The sequence below is a fragment of the Peromyscus maniculatus genome, chromosome 23, assembly GCF_049852395.1.
Source record: "Peromyscus maniculatus bairdii isolate BWxNUB_F1_BW_parent chromosome 23, HU_Pman_BW_mat_3.1, whole genome shotgun sequence".
Taxonomy (NCBI): domain Eukaryota; kingdom Metazoa; phylum Chordata; class Mammalia; order Rodentia; family Cricetidae; genus Peromyscus; species Peromyscus maniculatus.
The window spans coordinates 61,010,757-61,031,334 of NC_134874.1; the positions used below are offsets into that span (position 1 = coordinate 61,010,757).

The following is a 20,578-nucleotide window of genomic DNA, read 5'->3' on the forward strand; positions in this document are numbered from 1 at the left end:
GCTCTTGGTCTAATCCAGGCTCTTGGTCAAATCTGTGCTGATGGATTTTGTGTCTCAGGGAGCAGAACTTAGTCCAATGGGCACGAGTGGGCTCTGTCTCAGGGAAGAGCTATTCCCAATGTGTGCAGAGTGGGACCAGTTTTCAAATTCCCAATTGGTGCAGGGTGGGCTTATGTTTCTGGTTTTCACTGGTGTCACACTGGGCAGTTTTCTAGGGAAGGAGGTGGGGGAAGGGGCAGCTGGCTAGTCCCTGGGGCTCCAATGGCTTAGAGGAGAGGCACAGGGTGTTCCCTCCAGGGCCTAGGATCTAGGGACCTGGTCTGCCCAGTCCAGAGATGGGACCTTACATGTTCCCAAATGGTTCAAGGTGGACTTGTGGCTCTGGGTTTCACTGGTGTTGCAGGGGGCTGTTCTCTTGGCTGTAATTGAATTTTGAATATGTCTGTTGCCCACAAATTTAGAAGTAACAAGAATACCTAAATGAAGTGAATTTTCAGCAGTAACTTCTATTTGGAAATAGATTGTCTGTATGTGAGACACAGTGAGGGGCTCTTCTACTTTATTTAAATATATATTTCAGAAAATCTTACTGAAAAGTTAAGTAAGTTCAATTTTTACTATACTAAACTAAAGGATTTTATGAAAAAGACTCAATTCATTAACCAGTCAATTTTTTCTAGATTGTGTTTTGTTCTTAAAATATTTCAAAGAGTTTTCATCAGGTTTAACAAGAATAATGTAGCACTTTGGGAAAAAGATGCATCCTAACAGCCCTGCACTGGAGGCCAAGATGGAGAAGACCTCCACAGCCACCATGGCCTTGTCCTTGGTGCTGTGGTAGACAGGGAGGAAGGTGACCCAGACACTGCAGAATACCAGCATGCTGAATGTCAGGAACTTGGCTTCATTGAATGTGTCAGGCAGGTTCCTGGCCAGGAAAGCCAGAGTGAAACTCCCTAGGGCCAGGATCCCCAAGTATCCCAGCACACAGTAGAAAGCAGTAAGTGAGCCCTTGTTGCACAAAATGATGATGTGACTCTGTTCAGAGTGTGAATCTGCCTCAATATAGGGAGGTGAGGTTCCCAGCCAGACTCCAAGAAGAATAAGCTGGATCAGGACACAGATGGGGATGACAGAGTTATGGATGCCTGAGACAAGCAGCCTTCTCATTGTCCTTCCTGGCTTCAGGGCTCTAAAGGCCAGAATTACAGTTATAGTTTTAGCCAAAACAGTGGACAGAGCCAGAGTGAACACAAGTACAAATGCAATTTGCTGCAATATGCAGGAGGCTGTGCTTGGGTGGCCAATGAAGAGAAAGGAACATAGAAAACAGAGGAGGAGTGAGATGAGCAGGATGAAGCTGAGCGTCCGGTTATTGGCCTTAACAATGGGTGAGTCTTGGTGTTTGAGAAAGATCCCCAAAACTACAGCTGTGCTGACAGAGAAGCACAGAGCTGTGCAGGCCAGAGCCTTGCCCTGAGAATCTTCAAAGGACAGGAATGTCACTGACTTGGGAAGGCAGTTGTTTCTTTCAGAGTTTGGATACTCTTGAAGTGGGCAAGGGATACATTCTTGCTGATCTATGGGAGGAAATGAATCAACATTTAAGCTTCTATAATTATTTACATTTTGTACTTCAGCCATGAAGAACACTGAGGTTGTGTGTAGCCTTGTTCATTCTGCCTTACTATCATGTCAAGAAGGACACTAACTCTTTAGACATCCCCTTCCTAATGTCTGCCATGAATACCTCATGGTACACCATGTGCTGACAAGTTAATTCTTGTTTTTCTAGGGCAATGAAAATAAAAGTGTAATCTACTTGTTCAATTGAAGTAAAACTGCCAAGTAATCCTTTAAAGAATTCTAAACTTAAGTCACACCAGCTTGATCAGTCTTCAGGTGCTCATGTGTGTAGTCAGAAAGTTTTTTTGTGTCCCCACCTGCTGGCAGTAGGGACAAATCTCTCTCAATCACATCCCTCAAGTAAACACACAGAGGCTTAATAACTATATGGCCATTAACTCAGGCCTACCACTGATTAGCTCTTACACTTAAACTCAGCCCATTTTTGTTAATAGATATGTTACCATGTGTTCTGTGGCTTCACCTGTGTGCTGTTACATGCTGGTCTCTGGACTGCGGGCTGGCCTCTGCTGACTTAGCCTTCCTCTTCCCAGAATTCTCCTTGTTAATTTATCCTGCCTATACATCCTGCCTGGCTACTGGCCAATCAGAATTTTATTTATCAACCAATCAGAGCAACACATTCACAGCATACAGAAAGAGATTCCCCATCACAGATGCATGCCAAAACAGTCAGAAGAACCATGATCCCCTGCTACACCAAAGGCCAAGCTAACAGCAAGAAGGAAAATTTCCAACTTGAACAGGGATTCCCAACTAGGCTAGAAAACTAAAGAGGAAACAGAAACCTGAGAAAGAAAACACCAAACCAATGAGGAGTAACTCAGAATTCAGGGACTAGAACTAATCATTTTAAACCCAGATGCATAAATGCCAGTATATAAATACAATAAACAACAGCTAGAGCAATATGACCCCACAAGAGCCCATCCATCCTTTGACATCAAGACCTTAGTATTACAACATTGCCAAAGCAAAAGAAAATGACATGGAAACAACTTTATTGAATATGATAGAACTCCTTAAGGAGAAATGAAATACTCCTTTAAATAAATCGATGCAAAGCTAATCAAAGAATAAGATGAAATGAACAAATCTCTTAAATAACATCAAGATAGGCAAGAATAGTGTAAGCAGGTAGGGAAAAGTATTTATGGTATGAAAAATGAAATAGAAGCAATAACAAAAACACAAACTGATGGATTTCAAGAAAAGGACAATCTGGGTGAGCAAACATGAACTACAGATACAAGCAGCACCAACATAATGAAAGATATGCAAGGTGTTGAATGCAATAGAAATAGTTTCATTGGGCAATGAAAATACTCAATCTAAAAAACTCCTAACACAAAACATCAAGAAAATCTGGGACACCATGAAATGACCAAATTTAGCAATAACCATAAAAGAAAAAGGAGAAGAATCTCAGCATAAAAACCTAGAAAATACATTTAACAAAATCATAGATGAAATTTTCTATTACTTAAAGAAGGACATGCATACAAAAGAACAAGAAGCTTACCAAAACAACAACAACAAATAGATTAGATAAGAAAAGAAAGTCCCCATGTCACATAATACTCAAAACACTACATGTACAGAACAAAGAAAGACTACTAAAAGCTGAAAGGGAAAAAAAGCTAAGTAAAATATAAAGGCTGGCCTATAAAAATCACACACGACTTCTCAACAAAGATTCCAAACCACAGACTTTAAGAAACAACAGATGAAAGCCCAGACTAATACACCCAGTGAAACCTTCAATCACCATAGATAGAAAAAAAGTCAAATTTAAACAATACCTACCCACAAATCCAGTCCTATAGAAGGTACTCAAAGGAAAACTCTAACCCAAGTTAAATAACACCACAAATACACTAGCAATAGATAATCTTTCACCAGCAAAATCTAAAGAAGGAAACACACACACACACACACACACACACACACACACACACACACACAACTATCACCAGCACCAAAAACATAATAACAACAATTACAATCACTGGTCATTAATATCTCTCAACATCAAGGGGCTACATTTCCCCAATAAAAACACACTGGCTGTGTTTTGTATCCATCTACCAGAATGGATACAAAGTAGGATTCACCCTTATATTGTATACAAGAAACATACCTCAACATTAAAGTTAGATATTACCTCAGAGTAAATGATTGAATAAAGATTTTCCAATCAAATGGACCTAAGAAGCAAGCTGATGTAACTCTCTTAATATGTAACAGCATAGGTTCAAATCAAAGTTAACCAAAAGAGATGAAGAAGGGAGTTGGTAATTGGAAAAATCCACCAGGATGACATCTTGATTTTGAATATCTATGCCTCAAATGCACATTTGTGGCATTTGTGAAAGACGCATTTCTAAAGCGTACATCACACATCGAGCCCCGCACGTTAATAGTGGGAAACTTCAACACCACACTCTTACCATTGTACAGGCCATCCGGATAGAAACTAAACAAAGAAATAATGGAATTAACAAACATTATGACTCAAATGGACCTATCAGGTATCTACAAAACATTTCACCCAAACACAAAAGAAAATGTCTTCTTAGCACCTCATAGAACCTTCTCCAAAATTGACCATATACTTGGTCATAAAGCAAATCTCTGTAGCTATAAAAAATATTGAAATAACTCTCTGTTTCCTATCAGACCACCATGGATTAAATGAGATAAAGCCTACAAACTTAGGAAAACTTAACAATTCTCTAAAGAATTACCACTGGGTCACGGAAGAAATAAAGAAAGAAATTAAAGCCTTCCTATAATTCAATGAAAATGAACACACAACATATGCAAACTGATGGTACACAAGGAAAGTGGTGCTAAGAGAAAAATTCATAGCACCAATTGCCTTTATAAAGAAATTAGAGAATTTTCATACCAGAAACTTAACAACACACTTGAAAGCTATAGAACAAAGAGAAGAAGGCCTACGCAAGAGGAGTAGGTGGCAAGAAATAAAAGTTAATGCTGAAGTCAATAAATAGAAACAAAGAGAATACAGAGAAATCAATGAAACAAAGAGTTTGTTCTTTGAGAAAATCAGCATGATAGTCAAACCCTTATTAAAACTAACTAAAAAGCAATGAGAAAATATTGAAATTTACAAAATCAGAAACCAAAAGCACGACATAACAGACACTGAGGAAATCCAAAGAATCATTAGGTCATAAATCAGTACTTCACAAATCAGTACTCCACTAATTTGGAAAATCTATAGGAAATGGATAGTTTTCTAGATAGGTACCACATACCAAATTTATATCAAAACAGATAAGCCATATAAATATGCCTATAACTCCCAGGGAAATAGGAATCATCATTAAAAGTATCCCAACCTACAAAAGCCCAGGGCCAGACAGTTTTAGTGCCAAATTCTATCAGACCTTCAAAGAAGAGCTTATACCAATACTCCTCAAATTATTCTACAAAATAGAAACAGAAGGGACATTGTCAATTCATTTGATGAGGGCACAGTCACCCTGATACCTGCAACACACCAAGACTCAAAAAGAAAGAGATTTACAGACCAACTTCTCTCTTTAACTTTGATGCAAAAATACCCAATAAATTACTTGCAAACCAAATCCAAGAATGTATCACAAACATCAGGATCAGGATTAAGTAGGCTTCTTCTCAGAGATGCAGGGCTGATTCAACATACAAAAATCTGTCAGTTCATCCACCACATTAACAAACTGAAAAAAAAAACATACTATCATCTGAATAGATGCTGAAAAAGCCTTTCACAAAATCCAACACCCCTTTCTGATAAAAGTCTTTATGAGATCAGGAATACAAGGAACACACTTAAAGATAATCAAGGCAACATATAGCAAGCTGACAGCCAACATCAAATTAAACTGAAATTCAAAAGATTTCACAAAAATCAGGGACAAGACAAGGTTGTCCACTCTTTCTATATTTACTCAACATAGTACTTGAAGTTCTAGCTAGAGCACTAAGACAACTAAAGGAGACCAAGAGGACACAAATTGGAAAGAAGAAGTCAAACTTTCACTATTTGCTGATGATATGATAGTATACATAAGCGACCCCAAAAAAAATTTTACCATGGAACTCCTCCACCTGATAAACACATTCAGCAGAGTGGCTGGATTCAAAATTAACTAAAAAACCAGTACCCCTTCTTCATACAAAATGATAAAGGGGCTGAGGAAGAAATAAAGGAAACAATCCCCTTTACCATAGTGTGATGATAATGGAGTAACCTCTGAGAGTGTAAGTCAGTAAATTAAATGTTTCTAATTATTAAACTTGGTTTGGTAAAGGTGTCTCTTCATAGTAATTGAAACTCTAAATAAGACAACACAAATTTTATATTCCCTCCCTCTTTCTCTTATTTTCTCCCTCTGTCTTTAGGATAGAAAATGTCCTGAACACACACACACACACACACACACACACACACACACACACACACACACACACACACACCATAAAAGCAGAAATGAAATTAAACAAGCAAAGGAAAAAATTCCCACTAAAGCAAAATGAGAAGAAAAAAAAGTGTACAAACATACAATTGAATTAATTTTTTATTGGCTTTCTAATGATTTGCATGGGGCCTGCCCTCAAATGTGGTTAATACATCCAATAGGACCCCTTTGTGGGAAATTGATTTTATTCTTTAACAACTGAATAATATCCCAATGTCTAAATGTACCAAATGTGCATTATCTATTATCCATTGCTTGATATTTAAGCTCTTTCCAGGCTCTGACTATTCAAAGTAGAGCAGCAATGAACATGGTTGAGTAAGGGTCTCTGTAGTAGGGTGCACGTCCTTTTGATAGAACCAAAGTGTGGTTTATCTCTATCTAGAGGTAGAATTATTCCCAGCTTCCTGAGGAACCGTCACTGTTTTCATAGGGTCTGTACAAGTCTGCACAACCACTAGTGATGGATAAGTAAACATTCTCCCTTCTGCAGACCTTTGCCAGGGAATACTGTCATTTGTTTTTTGACTTTGCAATCCTGTAGTTTTGATCTGTATTTCCTAGTGACTAGAGATGTTGAACATTTTTGAGTGTTTCCCAGCCAATTCAGTTTTATCTTTTAGAAAACTCTGCTTCCTTCTGTACTCCATTTTAACTCTCTTGTATTTTGATGTTCAGTTCTCTTTTGAGTTCTTTACACATTTTATATATTAGTCATCTCTCAGAAATATAATTGGTAGAAATATTTTCCAACTTAGTAGAATGTAACTTTGCTCAATTCTGGTGTCCTTGTTATACAGAACCACTTCCACACCATGAGGTCCTATATATTAATTGATGTTCTTAGTGATTGTGCTAATGATAATCTCTCCAGAAGGTCATTCCTGTGAAAATTGGTTTAAGGACACTCCCCACTTTCTCCTCTATGAGGTTCAATGTATCTGGCCTTATGGTGAAGTTATTGATCCATCTGCAGTTTACTTTTGTGCAGAATAATTAGTATGTGTCTAATTGCATTCTTCTACATGCAGTCATCCAGTTAGATGAGCATCATTTTTGAAGATGCTATTCTTTTTTCAGTGTGTATTTTCGGGTTCTTCATAAAATGTCAGGTGTCCATATGTGTGTGGATTTATGTCTGGGTCTTCAATTCAATTCCCTTGGCTTATATGTTTGTTTTTATGCCAATACCATTCTTTTTTTATTACTTTAACCCTATAGTAAAACTTAGAACTGGGATAATAATACCTCCATCACATTTTAATTATTCATGAATGTTTCAGCAACATCCAAATTCTTCATCCAAACTCTGCATCCAGTCGGATGTATCCTCGCACTTCAGGCATCAGTAAGGACCCACATGCTTTACAAAAGCCCAGGCCATTCTTTGCATTTTATTTCATTACATATAAGCCATTTTCAACTTCTAGACATAACAAACTTATATATAATCTATTTTGCCACAATTTGCATTGTGTATATGAATATTAGGAGTAATAAAACATCTACATGTCCAAATATTATCAAAAATGCCAATTATATCACAGATACAGACAGTATATTCTCTCCAAATATACCAGTCTGGTAGAAATGTTTGCCAATGAGTATTACCTAATAAAATTCAGGACACAGACTGTAAAAGAATATTCCTTATATTCATAGAGTAATTTAAGCAGTTGAAAGAAGACACAAACAGTTTAATAACACTAAAGAGAAATAACTCAAGGAGAATCAATGCCATAGTGATGCCCAAGAAAACACAAACATAAACCTGAAGTAAATGCTGAAGACAATGCAAGACTTGTACATGGAATTCAACAAAGAAATAGAAAGCGTGATGAAGACTAAAGCTGAAATAAGGACAGGAGTGAAAAAAACACATAGTCCAGCCAGAAACTCCAGGACAGCCTTCCATGTCTGAGGAAACAAGCAGAAAGGAGAAGTTAGGATCCAAGTTAGAATAGAGGATAAAAAATAATCAAGAAATATGAAAAATTGAAACAGGAAAGGAAGTGTTTGGTGCTTTGAGAAAACTGAATCTATACATTATTGGCATAGATGATGGTGAAGAATTCCAGGTCAATGACATAGACCAGTTTTTCAATAAGGTCAGTTTCATAGAAGAAGAGTTACTGAAACCATGGAAAGATATATCCAAATATATAGAGGAAGCACAGAGTATACCAATAGACAAGACCAGAAAAGAAAATCCCTACAGTTTATTATTACTAAAACACTAACAAAGAAAAATATTTTAGAATAAATTTTAATTATCACTTAAAAAACATAATAAGAAGGTATGCTGAAAGCTGCAAGAGGAAAACAAAAGACAAGGCAAATATAAATGAAAATCCAAGAGAAGAGAAGCTGATTTCTAAATGGAGTCCATGAGAGCCAGAAAAGCCTAGAGCAAAGCATGTCAAGTCCTGAAAGACTATATGGGCCAGCCTAGAGAAATGTACCCAGCAAAAATAACTGCCTAACTGAAGGAAAAATACAAACATTCCAAGATTTAAACGGCCTACAACATCATATCCACCAAACCAGAACTAAGGAAAATACACGAAGTTATATGTTAGACTGAAGAGAGCAATGAATACAGCAGAGATGGTGGAAAGAAATAAGAAGACATAATTATTACAACATGAAACACCACTGCGACCACAGAAAACAACAAATTTCAACAGCAGAGTGACCGCAATAACACAAGTTTCTACAATATCTTAAATATCAATGGCCTCAATTCTTCATTTAAAAATGTGGACTAGCTGAATGGATCATAAAACAAAATCTATCTGCATCTTCTCTTCAAGAAACATACCTTGATTTTGAAGATAAACACCACCTTAAAATAAAATGACAGACAAAATACTCTAGTTACATACGTTCAGGAAGGAAGCATGCATGTGACCATGACATCCGACAAAGTAGATTTTAATTTAAAATTAATTAGAAAAAGTAAAACAGGAAACTACATTCTAATCAAGGGAAGAGCAATCAAAAAAGACATTACAGCTCTACACATACATGCATCCAATTCTGGGGCAGCTAATTTTATAAAAATTGTACTGCTGTGTTTAGTGACACCATAACAACAATCTACTAATAGTGTGTGAATTCAAAAGCCCACTTTCTCCAACAAACAGGTTATCTGGGAAAAAATAAAGAGAAATATATCACAATTAAGTCACATCTAAAATTTCCTGGACTCAACAGATATCTACATAGTATCCCCCAGAAACTGCAAAGAAAATTTATTCTACTCTTTAACACATGGGAGCGCTTCAAAAATAGACCAAATCATGGAACACAAAACAGGTATTTACAAATTCAAAAATATTGAAATACCTGTCCTATCTTATCCCAATACAACAAAACTTAAGCTTGACAGCAAATATATCTGTAGTAAATACACAGACTGCTTGGAGATGAAACAACTCGGTACTTACTGACGAATGAGTCAAAGAAGAAATCAAGACAGAAATAAAAAAATTCCTGGAACTAAATGAAAATGAAAACACAAACCAACAAAACTCCTGGGATACATTGAAAAGTGTTTTACAAGGGAAATTTACAGCTCTAAGTGCCTATGTTAAAAGTATCAGATGGAACACAAGTAGATGGCTTAATGATGCAACTCAAAAATTGGAAAAACAAAAAATGCAAACACAAGCCAAAATAATGGCAAGAAATAATAAAATCTGTAGCATGAGTGTTAAAGAGTCTTATTAATAAAAACAAACCTGAGGCCAGTTATTGGGGTAAATGCTGGAAGATCAGAGAAGCAGAACAAGCCACAGCTTCCTCAACTCGACAGTTCCTCAGCTGATCCTGTTTCCTCAGACAGGAAGCTTCTGTGTCCTCATTCCAATGGCTCTCAGCTGAAATGCTGCTAGAAGCCTAAAAGCTTAACCAGCCAAATGCTTCTAGTTTCTGGCCCTCATGCTTTATGTACCTTTCTGTTTTCTACCATCACTCCCTGGGATTAAAGACTTGCTTTCTGGGATTAAAGGCGTGAGTCACCATGCTTGGCTGTATCCTTGAATACATGAATTTCTGCCTCTGGAATGCTAGGATTAAAGGCATGTGCTACCACTGCCTATCCTCTATGTTTAATATTGTGGATATTCTGTCTATGACCCCAGATAAGTTTATTAGGGTGCACGATATTTCGCGGAACACAATACCACCACAAAAATCAGAGCAGAAATAAATGAAATAGAAACAAAGAAAACAATACAAAGAAGCAACCAACATAAGAACTGACTCTTTGAGGAGATAAATAAAAACAGACACTTGGTTCAAGTAGCCCAAAGAAAGAAATAGAGGAGTCAGATTAAGAAATCAGAAATAACCAAAAAAAAAAAAAAAAAAAAAGAAAGAAAGATCAGAAATGACAGGGAAATATTACAACAAACACCAAGAAGCATAGACTATTGTAAAGGAATATTATAAAAAAACAAGAGAAAATCTGTATTCCAGTATTCTTGAAAAACTCTATGAAATGGATAAGTTTCTAGATTCGGCCAAACCATTAAAAAATCACAATACCAAGTCAACAAGCTAAACAAACACATAATACACAGCAGATTGAAACAACAATAAATTCCTTCCAGCTATAAAAATGTCCAGGTCCAGATGAACTGACAGCAGAATTCCACTAGACATTCAAAGAATATATACAGTCAGACCTTCTTAAAATATTTAAAAAATAGAAGAGAAGGATTATTTCCAAGCTCCCTTAGAAAGCCATTTTCATTCTAATACCAAAACCAGGGAATGTCCCAACAAAAACAAGAAAACCACATGCCATTATCCCTGAGAAACATAGACTCAATAAAATGGTTGCAAGTAGAATACAGACTCACATCAAAACTATTGTATACCATGACTAAGATAGTCTTATCATTGAAATGTAGGAATAGTTCAACATATTTAACTCAATAAATGTAAAATCCACATAAATGGATTATAGACAGAAGTCACATGAACATCTCAATAGATGAAAAACGGTGACAAAATTCAACTTCCTTTATCATAAATGTTCTAGACAACATACAGAAAGAGGGAACATAACTCAACACAATTAAAGCAATATATAAGAAACCCATAGGCAATATCATTCTCAATGGAGAAAAACTTAAAACAATTCCACTGAAGTAAGAAATCAGACAACTAAGTCCACCACTCCCACTCTTTTTCAATATTTCAAAGTATTAGCTGGAGCAATAAGGCAAGATAAGTAAGTTAAAGGAATACAAAGAGAGAAAGAAGTCAAACTATCCCTATTTGCAGATGATATGGTATTATACACTAGAGATCCCCCCAAAATATACCACAAAAATTCTTGAAATGATTAACAAATACAACTATGTGACAGGATACAGAATCATCTTGCACAAATCAATGTCCTTTTTTATACACTAACAACAAACATAGGAAGGAGAGCATGGACAGACTCCCATTCACAATTTTCCTAAAGAAAATAAATTACTTAGGAATAAATCTAAGCAAGGAAGCAAAGGACTTTGACAGGAGAACTTATAACCCCTGAAAAAAACATTAAAGACAGTAGAAAATTAAAAGACATTCCACCCTGTGATCACTGATTGGGAGAATTAAGTTTATGAAGATGAATTTTCTACTGAAAGCTATTCATAAATTCAATGCAAACCCAATCAAAATCTTGATCTCATTTGTTGCAGATAGAAAAAACTATACCAAAATTCAACACACCAAGGAGACCAAAATAATACTGAATAAGAAATAACTATGACAGAAGGATTGCCATTTTGAATTTTATGATATATTACAGAGGCATAGTAAAAAAAAAAAAATCACGAAAACTTGCCGGAAGCCATCCCCTGGTGGTGGATGGGTCCTGCGGAGGATGTAAGGAGTCCGCAGGAGAATGAAGTGAGCCAGGCCATTGTGGTCGGGAGAATCTTGCAGCCTGACTGACTAGTAGCCAGAGTGTTTCTTTATTTATTCAGAATTTAGTTAGCAGGGATAAATTCATGATGTTCCAAACATAGATCATATCATTTTTGTTTTTGACATATGTTTCACTTCCTTTTGCTCATCTTTTAGTCACCATTAATAAACTATGACAGAACAGAGTTATCATATCCAGTCATTTCCCCTCAAGTTTTGACATCATTAATAGAGTTATCATTCTTACTCATAAATGCCATAACCTAATTTTTGAGAATCTAGAGGAATATGACCGCATGTGCTCAGGCTGGTTGTTTTGGTTACTTCAAGGACATTAGACCAAAACAAAATCTTCAACCACCCTGGGCATTTTGTCATGTCCCAAGCAGTGGTCAGAGTACCCAGGAAAAATCCTCAGGCTAAAGCTGCTGCAGTTATTATTCAAATTCTGGCATAATACAATCAATGTTCACATTTATATCCTTATAGAATTCGTCTATAGTTCTAATCCTGGCATTCTGTTATTCCTTGGTCATGTGACATTTATAGTGGCTCTACATGAGCTAACTTCTAAGAAAGGGAGGTCCTAACACCTCATACTTTTTTATCATCTTTCCACTCCACACTTCGCTCATCCATATGTCTCTATGTAGGGCAGACTTGTGTGGTGGTATTGTGTTCTCCAAAATATTGTGTAACGAATAAACTTATCTGGGGTCAGAGAACAGAAAAGCCACTAGATACTTAGGATAGGCAGTGGTAGCACACACCTTTAATCCTAGCATTCCAGAGGCAGAAATCCATCTGTTTAAGACCACATTGGAAACAGCCAGACATGGTGACACATGCCTTTAATCCCAAGAAGTGAGCCTTTAACCCCAGGGTATGATGGATAAAACAGAATGATATATAAGGCTTGAAGACCAGAAACTAGAAGCATTTGGCTGGTTAAGCTTTCAAGCTTCTAGCAGCAGTTCAGCAGAGACCCATTCTGGATGAAGACTGAGAAGCTTCCAGTCTGAGGAAACAAGATCAGCTGAGGAACTGTCAAGGTGAGGAAGCTGTGGCTTGTTCTGTTTCTCTGATCTTCCAGTATTCACTCCAATAACTGGCCTCAGGTTTGATTTTATCAATAAGAATTTTTAAGACTCCTGCTACAGAGTTGTATGCCACATAAATGTCTGAGTGTACAGTGTGAAGAGACTTATAATCTGAACTGTGGCCAACTCCTCTAGCCCACCAGATCTTCTTGACCTTTTTGAATTTACTTTGTTTTGAATATCTTGTTCCAGTGTAAGTACAGAGACAGATGTTTCAAGAATATCTCATAGCCTCATGAAGAGACCTCTGGCTTCTTCTTTATGTGTCACAACCTCCAAAGCATAAGAAAGACCTTCAAGTAGATAAGGATATCTCCCTCAAAGTCAGGGGGGTAGTATGTTCAGGACTTTCCTGGGTAAGCTTAGAAGCAGCATTCCTTGGAGTAGGCATAATTGATTCATATGGAATTTTCCATAAGTCCAACATCCCCAAATTGTACAAATATTAAAAGTACCCCAAGTATGTAACAAGTGGAGATGAAAACCAAAGGTGACATGGCAGTCATCATGTGGCTCAGATCTGCTGGATCTTTGTCAAGCAGCTGTGCTGGATTTATGACTTCTGCCATTACATTGAGATATGGCTGTGCCAAAAACAACCACAAAATAATATGGCACTGGCAGAAAAATATACCTGTAGATCAATACATAAATCCAAATCCCAAATTTGAGCACCTGTTAGATTAGTCATTTAATATTCAATAAAGACACTAAAAACAAGATTGAGAATTGAAAGCATCATGAAGACATGTTCTTTGAAAAACTGGAGTTCCACAAGTAGAAAAATGTAATTACGCCCATATCTAGCACCGTTGCAAATTGTAACTCCAAAGGATCAAAGACCTGTACCTGAAAACAGGAACACTGAAAGTGTTAGAAGAAAATATGGTCGATCCAAGATGGCGGAGACAAGCAGACGCAGGTAGGCCTGTGGCAGCGGCCGGCGGAGGTGGATGGGCCCGGCGGCAACAGCCGACAGGGACATTTAGACCCGGTGGCAGCTGGCGGAGACATTCAGGCCCAGTGGCGGCCCACAGAGGTGGACAGGCCCTGTGGCAGAAATAAGTAGATGGAGGTCAACAGCCCGGCGCCAGCGGCTGACAGAGACATTCAGGCCCGGCGGCGTAGACGGGCCGCGCACGGGGGAGACGGGCAGACGCAGGTCGGCGACCTTCGGAGGTGGACGGCCCAGTGGCAGCGGCCGACAGGGACATACAGGCCCAGCGGCGACCTGTGGAGACATACAGGCCCGGTGGCGGCCCGCAGAGGTGGATGGGCCCAGCAGCAGTGACAAGCAGAGGTGGGTAGGCCCGCAGCGGCAGCCGGCAGAGATATACAGGCCCGTTGGTGGCCCACAGAGGTGGACGGAGCCAGCGGCAGCTGACAGGGACATACAGGCCCAGCGGTGGAGACGGGCAGAGGCAGGTGGGCCTGTGGCGGCAGGCCACAGGGGTGGACAGGCCCGGGGACAGAGAGGGGCGGACGCAGCTTGGAATGGGGATGCCCCTAGCCCCAACATCTGGGGAAGAGGCTATCTCCGTGGGTCAGAACCAGGGCGAGTCTGGACACTCCGTCTGGGGACAACCCAGGGCCCAACTGCTGATCCTGTGAAACCCAACAACTTGGAGGTGTTGGTGAGACTACCCTGCTCAGCTGAAACCCATCTGGGAGAGGATTCAGATGCCTACAGTTTGAAGTCTGAAGAAACAAGATCAGCTGAGGAGTTGACAAATGAACAAAATGTGATCTGGGAACACAGAAGAAGGCGCTACCCAGCCACTAAACCAGATCACCAGAATCATAAGTATATACTTCACCGACTGAAATCAGCTGTCCCTGAAGAAACAGCCCAATAGCACCAATTTAACCAAGAACCCCTACTAAACCAAGACTAAAAATTAGAACAAGAGAGGCACTCTCAGACACAGACACCACCTGCACCGCACAGAGGAAAAGATGAGTAGACGCCAGTGCAAAAATACAGGCAACAACATAAAGACCTATATGGCAACATCAGAACCTAGTGATTCTACACCTGCAAGACCTAAACATACCATGACAGAAGAAACAGAAGAAATCAACCCTAAAAATGACTTTAAGAAGATGATAGAGGCCCTTAAAGAAGAAATAAAACATTCCCTCAATGAGGAAATAAAAACTTTCCTTAAAGAGGAAATGAAAAACTGCCTTAAAGAGGAAATAAAAACTTTCCTTAAAGAGGAAATGAAAAACTCTCTTAAAGAGGAAATAAAAACTTCCCTTAAAGAGGAAATGAAAAACTCTCTTAAAGAGGAAATAAAAAACTCCTTTAAAGAAATGGAAGAAAAAACGAACAAAAAATGGGAAGAAATCAAATCAAGCCAAGAAAAAGCAATTAAACAGATGAAAGAAACATTCCAAGACCTGAAAAATGAATTTGAGACAATAAAGAAAACACATGCTGAGGGAATGCTGGAAATAGAAATCCTGACTAAACGAACAGGAACTACAGAAACAAGCATAACCAACCGATTGCAAGAGATGGAACAGAGAATCTCTGACACTGAAGACATGATAGAGAAAATAGATTCGTCAGTCAAAGAAAATACTAAAGACAAAAAAGTCATAACACAAAACGTCCAGGAAAATTGGGACACCATGAAAAGACCAAACCTAAGAATAATAGGGATAGAAGAAGAAGAAGAATGCCAACTTAAAGGCACAGAAAATATATTCAACACAATCATAGAAGAAAACTTTCCTAACCTAAAGAAAGAAATACCTATGAAGATACAAGAAGCTTATAGAACACCGAATAGGCTGGATCCAAAAAAAACGTCCCCTCGCCACATAATAATCAAAACACTAAACACACAGAACAAAGAAAAAATATTAAGAGCCGCAAAGGAAAAAGACCAAGTAACATATAAAGGTAAACCCATCAGAATAACACCAGACTACTCAATAGAGACTATGAAAGCTAGAAGATCATGGACAAATCTCATGCAGACACTAAGGGACCATGGATGCCAACCTAGACTATTATACCCAGCAAAACTCTTAATCACCATAGGTGGAATAAACAAAATATTCCAGGATAAAACCAAATTTAATCAATACCTCTCTACAAACCCAGCCCTACAGAAAGCACTAGAAGGGAAAATTCAACCCAAAGAAGCTCAACACATCCATGAAAAATCAAGCAATAGATAATCCCACACCAACATACACCACAGAAGGACAACACAACACAACCACAAAAAATAGCAGGAATTAACAATCACTGGTCATTAATATCCATCAATATCAATAGTCTCAACTCACCTATACCTGGAGATCTCTGAGCAGGCTTCAGATTTTGACAGTTAATGAAAGATACGACAAGCATTAATGTGTGGGTGAAAAGCTTGGTGAAATTCTGAGTGAAGTTTTAGTTAAAGTTGGTTGAACTTGGGATTGACTGGGAGGCCAAAGATTTAAAAAGCAGAAGATTCTCTCAAGACACAAGTTGTGTGATAATAGTGTGTTTTGTGTGTGTGAATGACAATTTGTAAATGTTGAATTCTAGGCTTCGACAATCATTGTCAGTGCAGATCAAGCTGATGTTGAGAAAGACGCATCACAAGCACAGGCTGGAGGCTGGGGGCTAGATGGTTTTGAGGAAGAGGTCTTGGTGGACTCTTTCATAGAGCAAAGGGAAGCAATGCCTTCTGGGAAATGAGCTAAGTTTTAATCTAGTCTTTAAGATTAGAAGTCGAAAACAAAAATATTAAGGAAAGGAAAACCTAATTGATCTTTGAAGTATTGTTATGTGGAATTGAGTGGGACTTTTGAGGCTTTTCTTCCAGAGAACAGGGACTTGGTTGTCAGGCCTATGTTAGGCCTAAACCTTGGTGCCATGTAGTTGTACTTAAATCATTTCAATGGAAAGTGTCTTAGTGATTGGAACTTCTAGTGCAGTTTGGAGTTCTTCCATTTGAAAAATGTGATATTTGCATGGGATTGTTTGAATTTTGTTTTCTAGTCCCTCCCCATCACCACCCTCATAGTCTGAAGGTAGATTTTTCTTTCGATAAAGGAACAAAAAAAGTGAACATCTTGTTTGTAAATGGGTATCTAGTAGCTAGTGGTAAACTTGAAATGGTAGAATTCTTTAAAGCCTAATTCTAGGTAGTCTTAAGAAAATGTATCTTAATTATTTTTGAACCTGTATTCACCTTGTTTTTTCAAATATCTTAAGTTATATTTTCTTTGTCAGAGCTGCTTCTTATTTGGGGCTATTTTTTTTAATTGAGGCGTAATCCATAAAAGGGTATATTGTTTTGATGAGACTCTCTACAACTGTGGCTGGATGTCTTTCTTTAGTCTTCCAAGAAGGACCATTTTACTTTTTTAGAGTTACTTTTTAAAGTCATGAGATCAACAACTTGGACTACTATGCATGTAAGTACTAATGCAAATTAAAGCCCAAGTTGACCTCCAGCAGCAGTTCATTCTATGTTGACAGTGAGAAAACACTTTGCCTGTTAGGATACTGTTACTCGTGGACTGAAATGCTGAAGAAACCCCTCCCCCTATTTTGTTTTTTGCAAAAATCAAGGTATATTCTAGGGTTTCCTGGTTGACCTCAACAGATAAACTGAGATGATAGTTTTAGTTCAGAATTGATCTGAATGTAGATTTACAGTCTACGTGTACAGCTGGCTAAGTGAGATCGCTTTCACAGTTCTGCATGTATCCCATCGGCTCCCCATTAGTCACTGAACTCTTAAAACTGGTATTGTAACATTACCACAATGTTTTGCGCCAATTTTATAAACTTTACAGTGCAATATGTGTTCCTTTTCTGAGGAAAACCAAAGGTATATTTCTCAAGGTTCTGCTTCTATCGGCAGAGTTGATGGAGGATTTTTTATACATTTGTAATAGATAGAAATAAACCAGAAAAAAAAAAAGAAGACAAAAAAGTGGTGGAGGAAAAGGTGAACACTGCAAGAATACTCAAAAGGGCTGAGAGGTGCAAACGCCAAGAATGGCTTTGCATAGTAAATGGAATAGAACAGCTCTGAACTATAGCTTACTTTTCCTGGTTTGGTCTGACAGAATGATTGAATGCTTTTGTACAAAAATCAGAGCCTTAAAAACAAGGATTTGGTGAGATTGTAAAATGGTGTGCCACTTTGGCAAAACAGTTTGGTGGTTGGTCAAAATGCAAAACATTGTTACTCTGTTACTCAACAATTCTACCCTTAGGAATATATCCTCAAACTACTGAAAATGTGCACCTATGAAACATGTACATGAAGGTTTACAGCAGTGTGTTGCTAATAGTAAAAAAGTTAAAACAACTCAAATAGCTATCAAATACTGGAGAGAAATAAAATGTGGCTTATTCATACAATAGAATATTATTAAGACATAAAAATGAATGAGAAACTGACAGATTAAATGACTTTGGTGAACCTTCATAATTTCATTTGTAGATCTTTCCATTTCTAATTTATAAATACATTTGGGGTTATAAATTATAAATGTACTGCCTCCTGTCAACATTGTATACTTCTATTTGATGATTTCTGTGTCAAACATTATATGGAAATGTTTCCAAGTATTTTCTGTATTAACTGTGAATGAATAGAACAAAATAAATTGCCTGTGATGGAAAAAAAAAAAAAAAAGAAAATATAGGCAAAAGTCTCCGTGATCCAGGTTCAGGAAAAGACTTTCTGAATAGGACTCCGTTTGAATAAGAATTAATGCTAACAACTGAAAAGTAGGACTTCATGAAATAAAATGCCTCTTTATAGCCAAAGAAACAGTCAACTGAGTGGGGATAAAGCCTGCAGAATGGGAGAGAATCTTTGTCGGGTATATATCTGACAGTGGATTGATATCCAGAATATACAAGGAAGTGAAAAAAAAAGTCTTATAAAACAAATGACCTATTCTATAAGAAATGATCCTGGCATCTGAAAAGAGATTTTCAGTTGGAAATAAAATGGCTAATTAATAATTCAATAAAGTCTGCCATCCTTAGCAATTATGGAAACATTAATGAAAACAACTTTAGATTTCATGTTACCACAGGAAGAATATAAAGGTCCACAGAACAACTGACAAATGCTTGAGTGACACAGAGGAAAAGGAAAACCTCATTCATTTATGGTGGGATTGTAGCTGGGGCAGCCACTGTGGAAATCAGCATGGAGAAAGTAATTCTGCCATATGACCCAGCAATACCACTCCTTGTCTTACGTCCCTAGGACTCCACATCCTGCTCCATAGGTATCTGCTCTGCATGTGCAATGTGGCTTTGTTTAAAGTAGTTAGGAAATAGAAAAACTTCTAAATAATCTAGAACTGACTAGTGGATAATAAAACTGTGATACACATAATCCATGGAAACCATTTGAGTATAAAGAAAAATGAAATCATAAACACTGTGGATATATGGGTGGAACTAGAAAAGATTATATTGAGTCAAACAACCCTGACCCACCAAGACAAATGTCACATGTTCTTTCTCATCTGAGGCTCCTATCTCCAAATCTTCAGATGTGAGTACATGTCCTGGAGAAACTGCAGAAGACAGGAAACTGAGCAGGACCACTGCAGGAGCTGGGGAATAACAGAATGGAATAGCAAAGAAGAGATGACCAGAAGGCTGACATGCAAAAGAGGGAGACCCTAATAGTGGAGGTAAGAGAGAGATAAATACAGGTGAGGGAGGGAAGAGACTGAAATAACAATAAGGATGTCCAGAATAAGTGATGTGATCAAAAAGGAAAAAAGGGATGAGGGAACTTTAGGGAAGAGGAAGGGAAGTAAATACAGAACAAGGAGGGAGGTGGTAAAATATCAGTAAGGATGTCTGAAAACCACAGAGTCTCATAACATTACTATAACTAGAAAAACCCTACAATACCATTAATTCTCTTTATACTGATACATATAGCTTTAATAAACCTTTCTCCTCTGGGCTGATGCTCGTCTCTCCAAGAACAAGGCTATAAACACAAACCCAACACCAGACATGAGAAACTTCCTTTGGAGTTGTTGTCAAGGGTTAGTGAAGGGGTTCCCAAAGCATACCGCCTATCACTGCTGCCCTTGTTCATCCTGCAGAGTTGAAAAGTGAGTCCCTACTGCTGATGACACCATGTATTTCAGAAACAGAGCACAGAGACCCTTGAGGTGGAACTTATATGAATGCCCTTTCTCTGAGTACTGGCTTTCACAGTACCAGAAGACATCATGCAAGCTTCCAAATGATGGAGACAACCAACAGTCCCAGCCTGTTATGTCCACTAAGAGTCATATCAAATGACCAGCATAGCACAAAACCCTGAGGGTGTGGTAGTGGCATGCATACCTTGACAGTATTCAACAGTTCTTTAAATAGGACCCACTCAACAATAAAGAAACCAT

General features: G+C 37.9%; 1 protein-coding gene across 1 annotated transcript in view; it reads right to left on the minus strand.

Annotated features, from left to right (window-relative positions):
- Window positions 1-565: 565 nt before the first annotated feature.
- The window catches only part of LOC143270534 (vomeronasal type-2 receptor 116-like), a 52,682-nt gene continuing 32,669 nt past the window's right edge, over window positions 566-20,578 (minus strand). Inside the window, exon 6 of the mRNA XM_076560869.1 lies at window positions 566-1,580. Coding sequence (XP_076416984.1) covers window positions 667-1,580 — 914 coding nt within the window. The 3' untranslated portion in view covers window positions 566-666. The remainder of the gene's footprint in view (window positions 1,581-20,578) is intronic.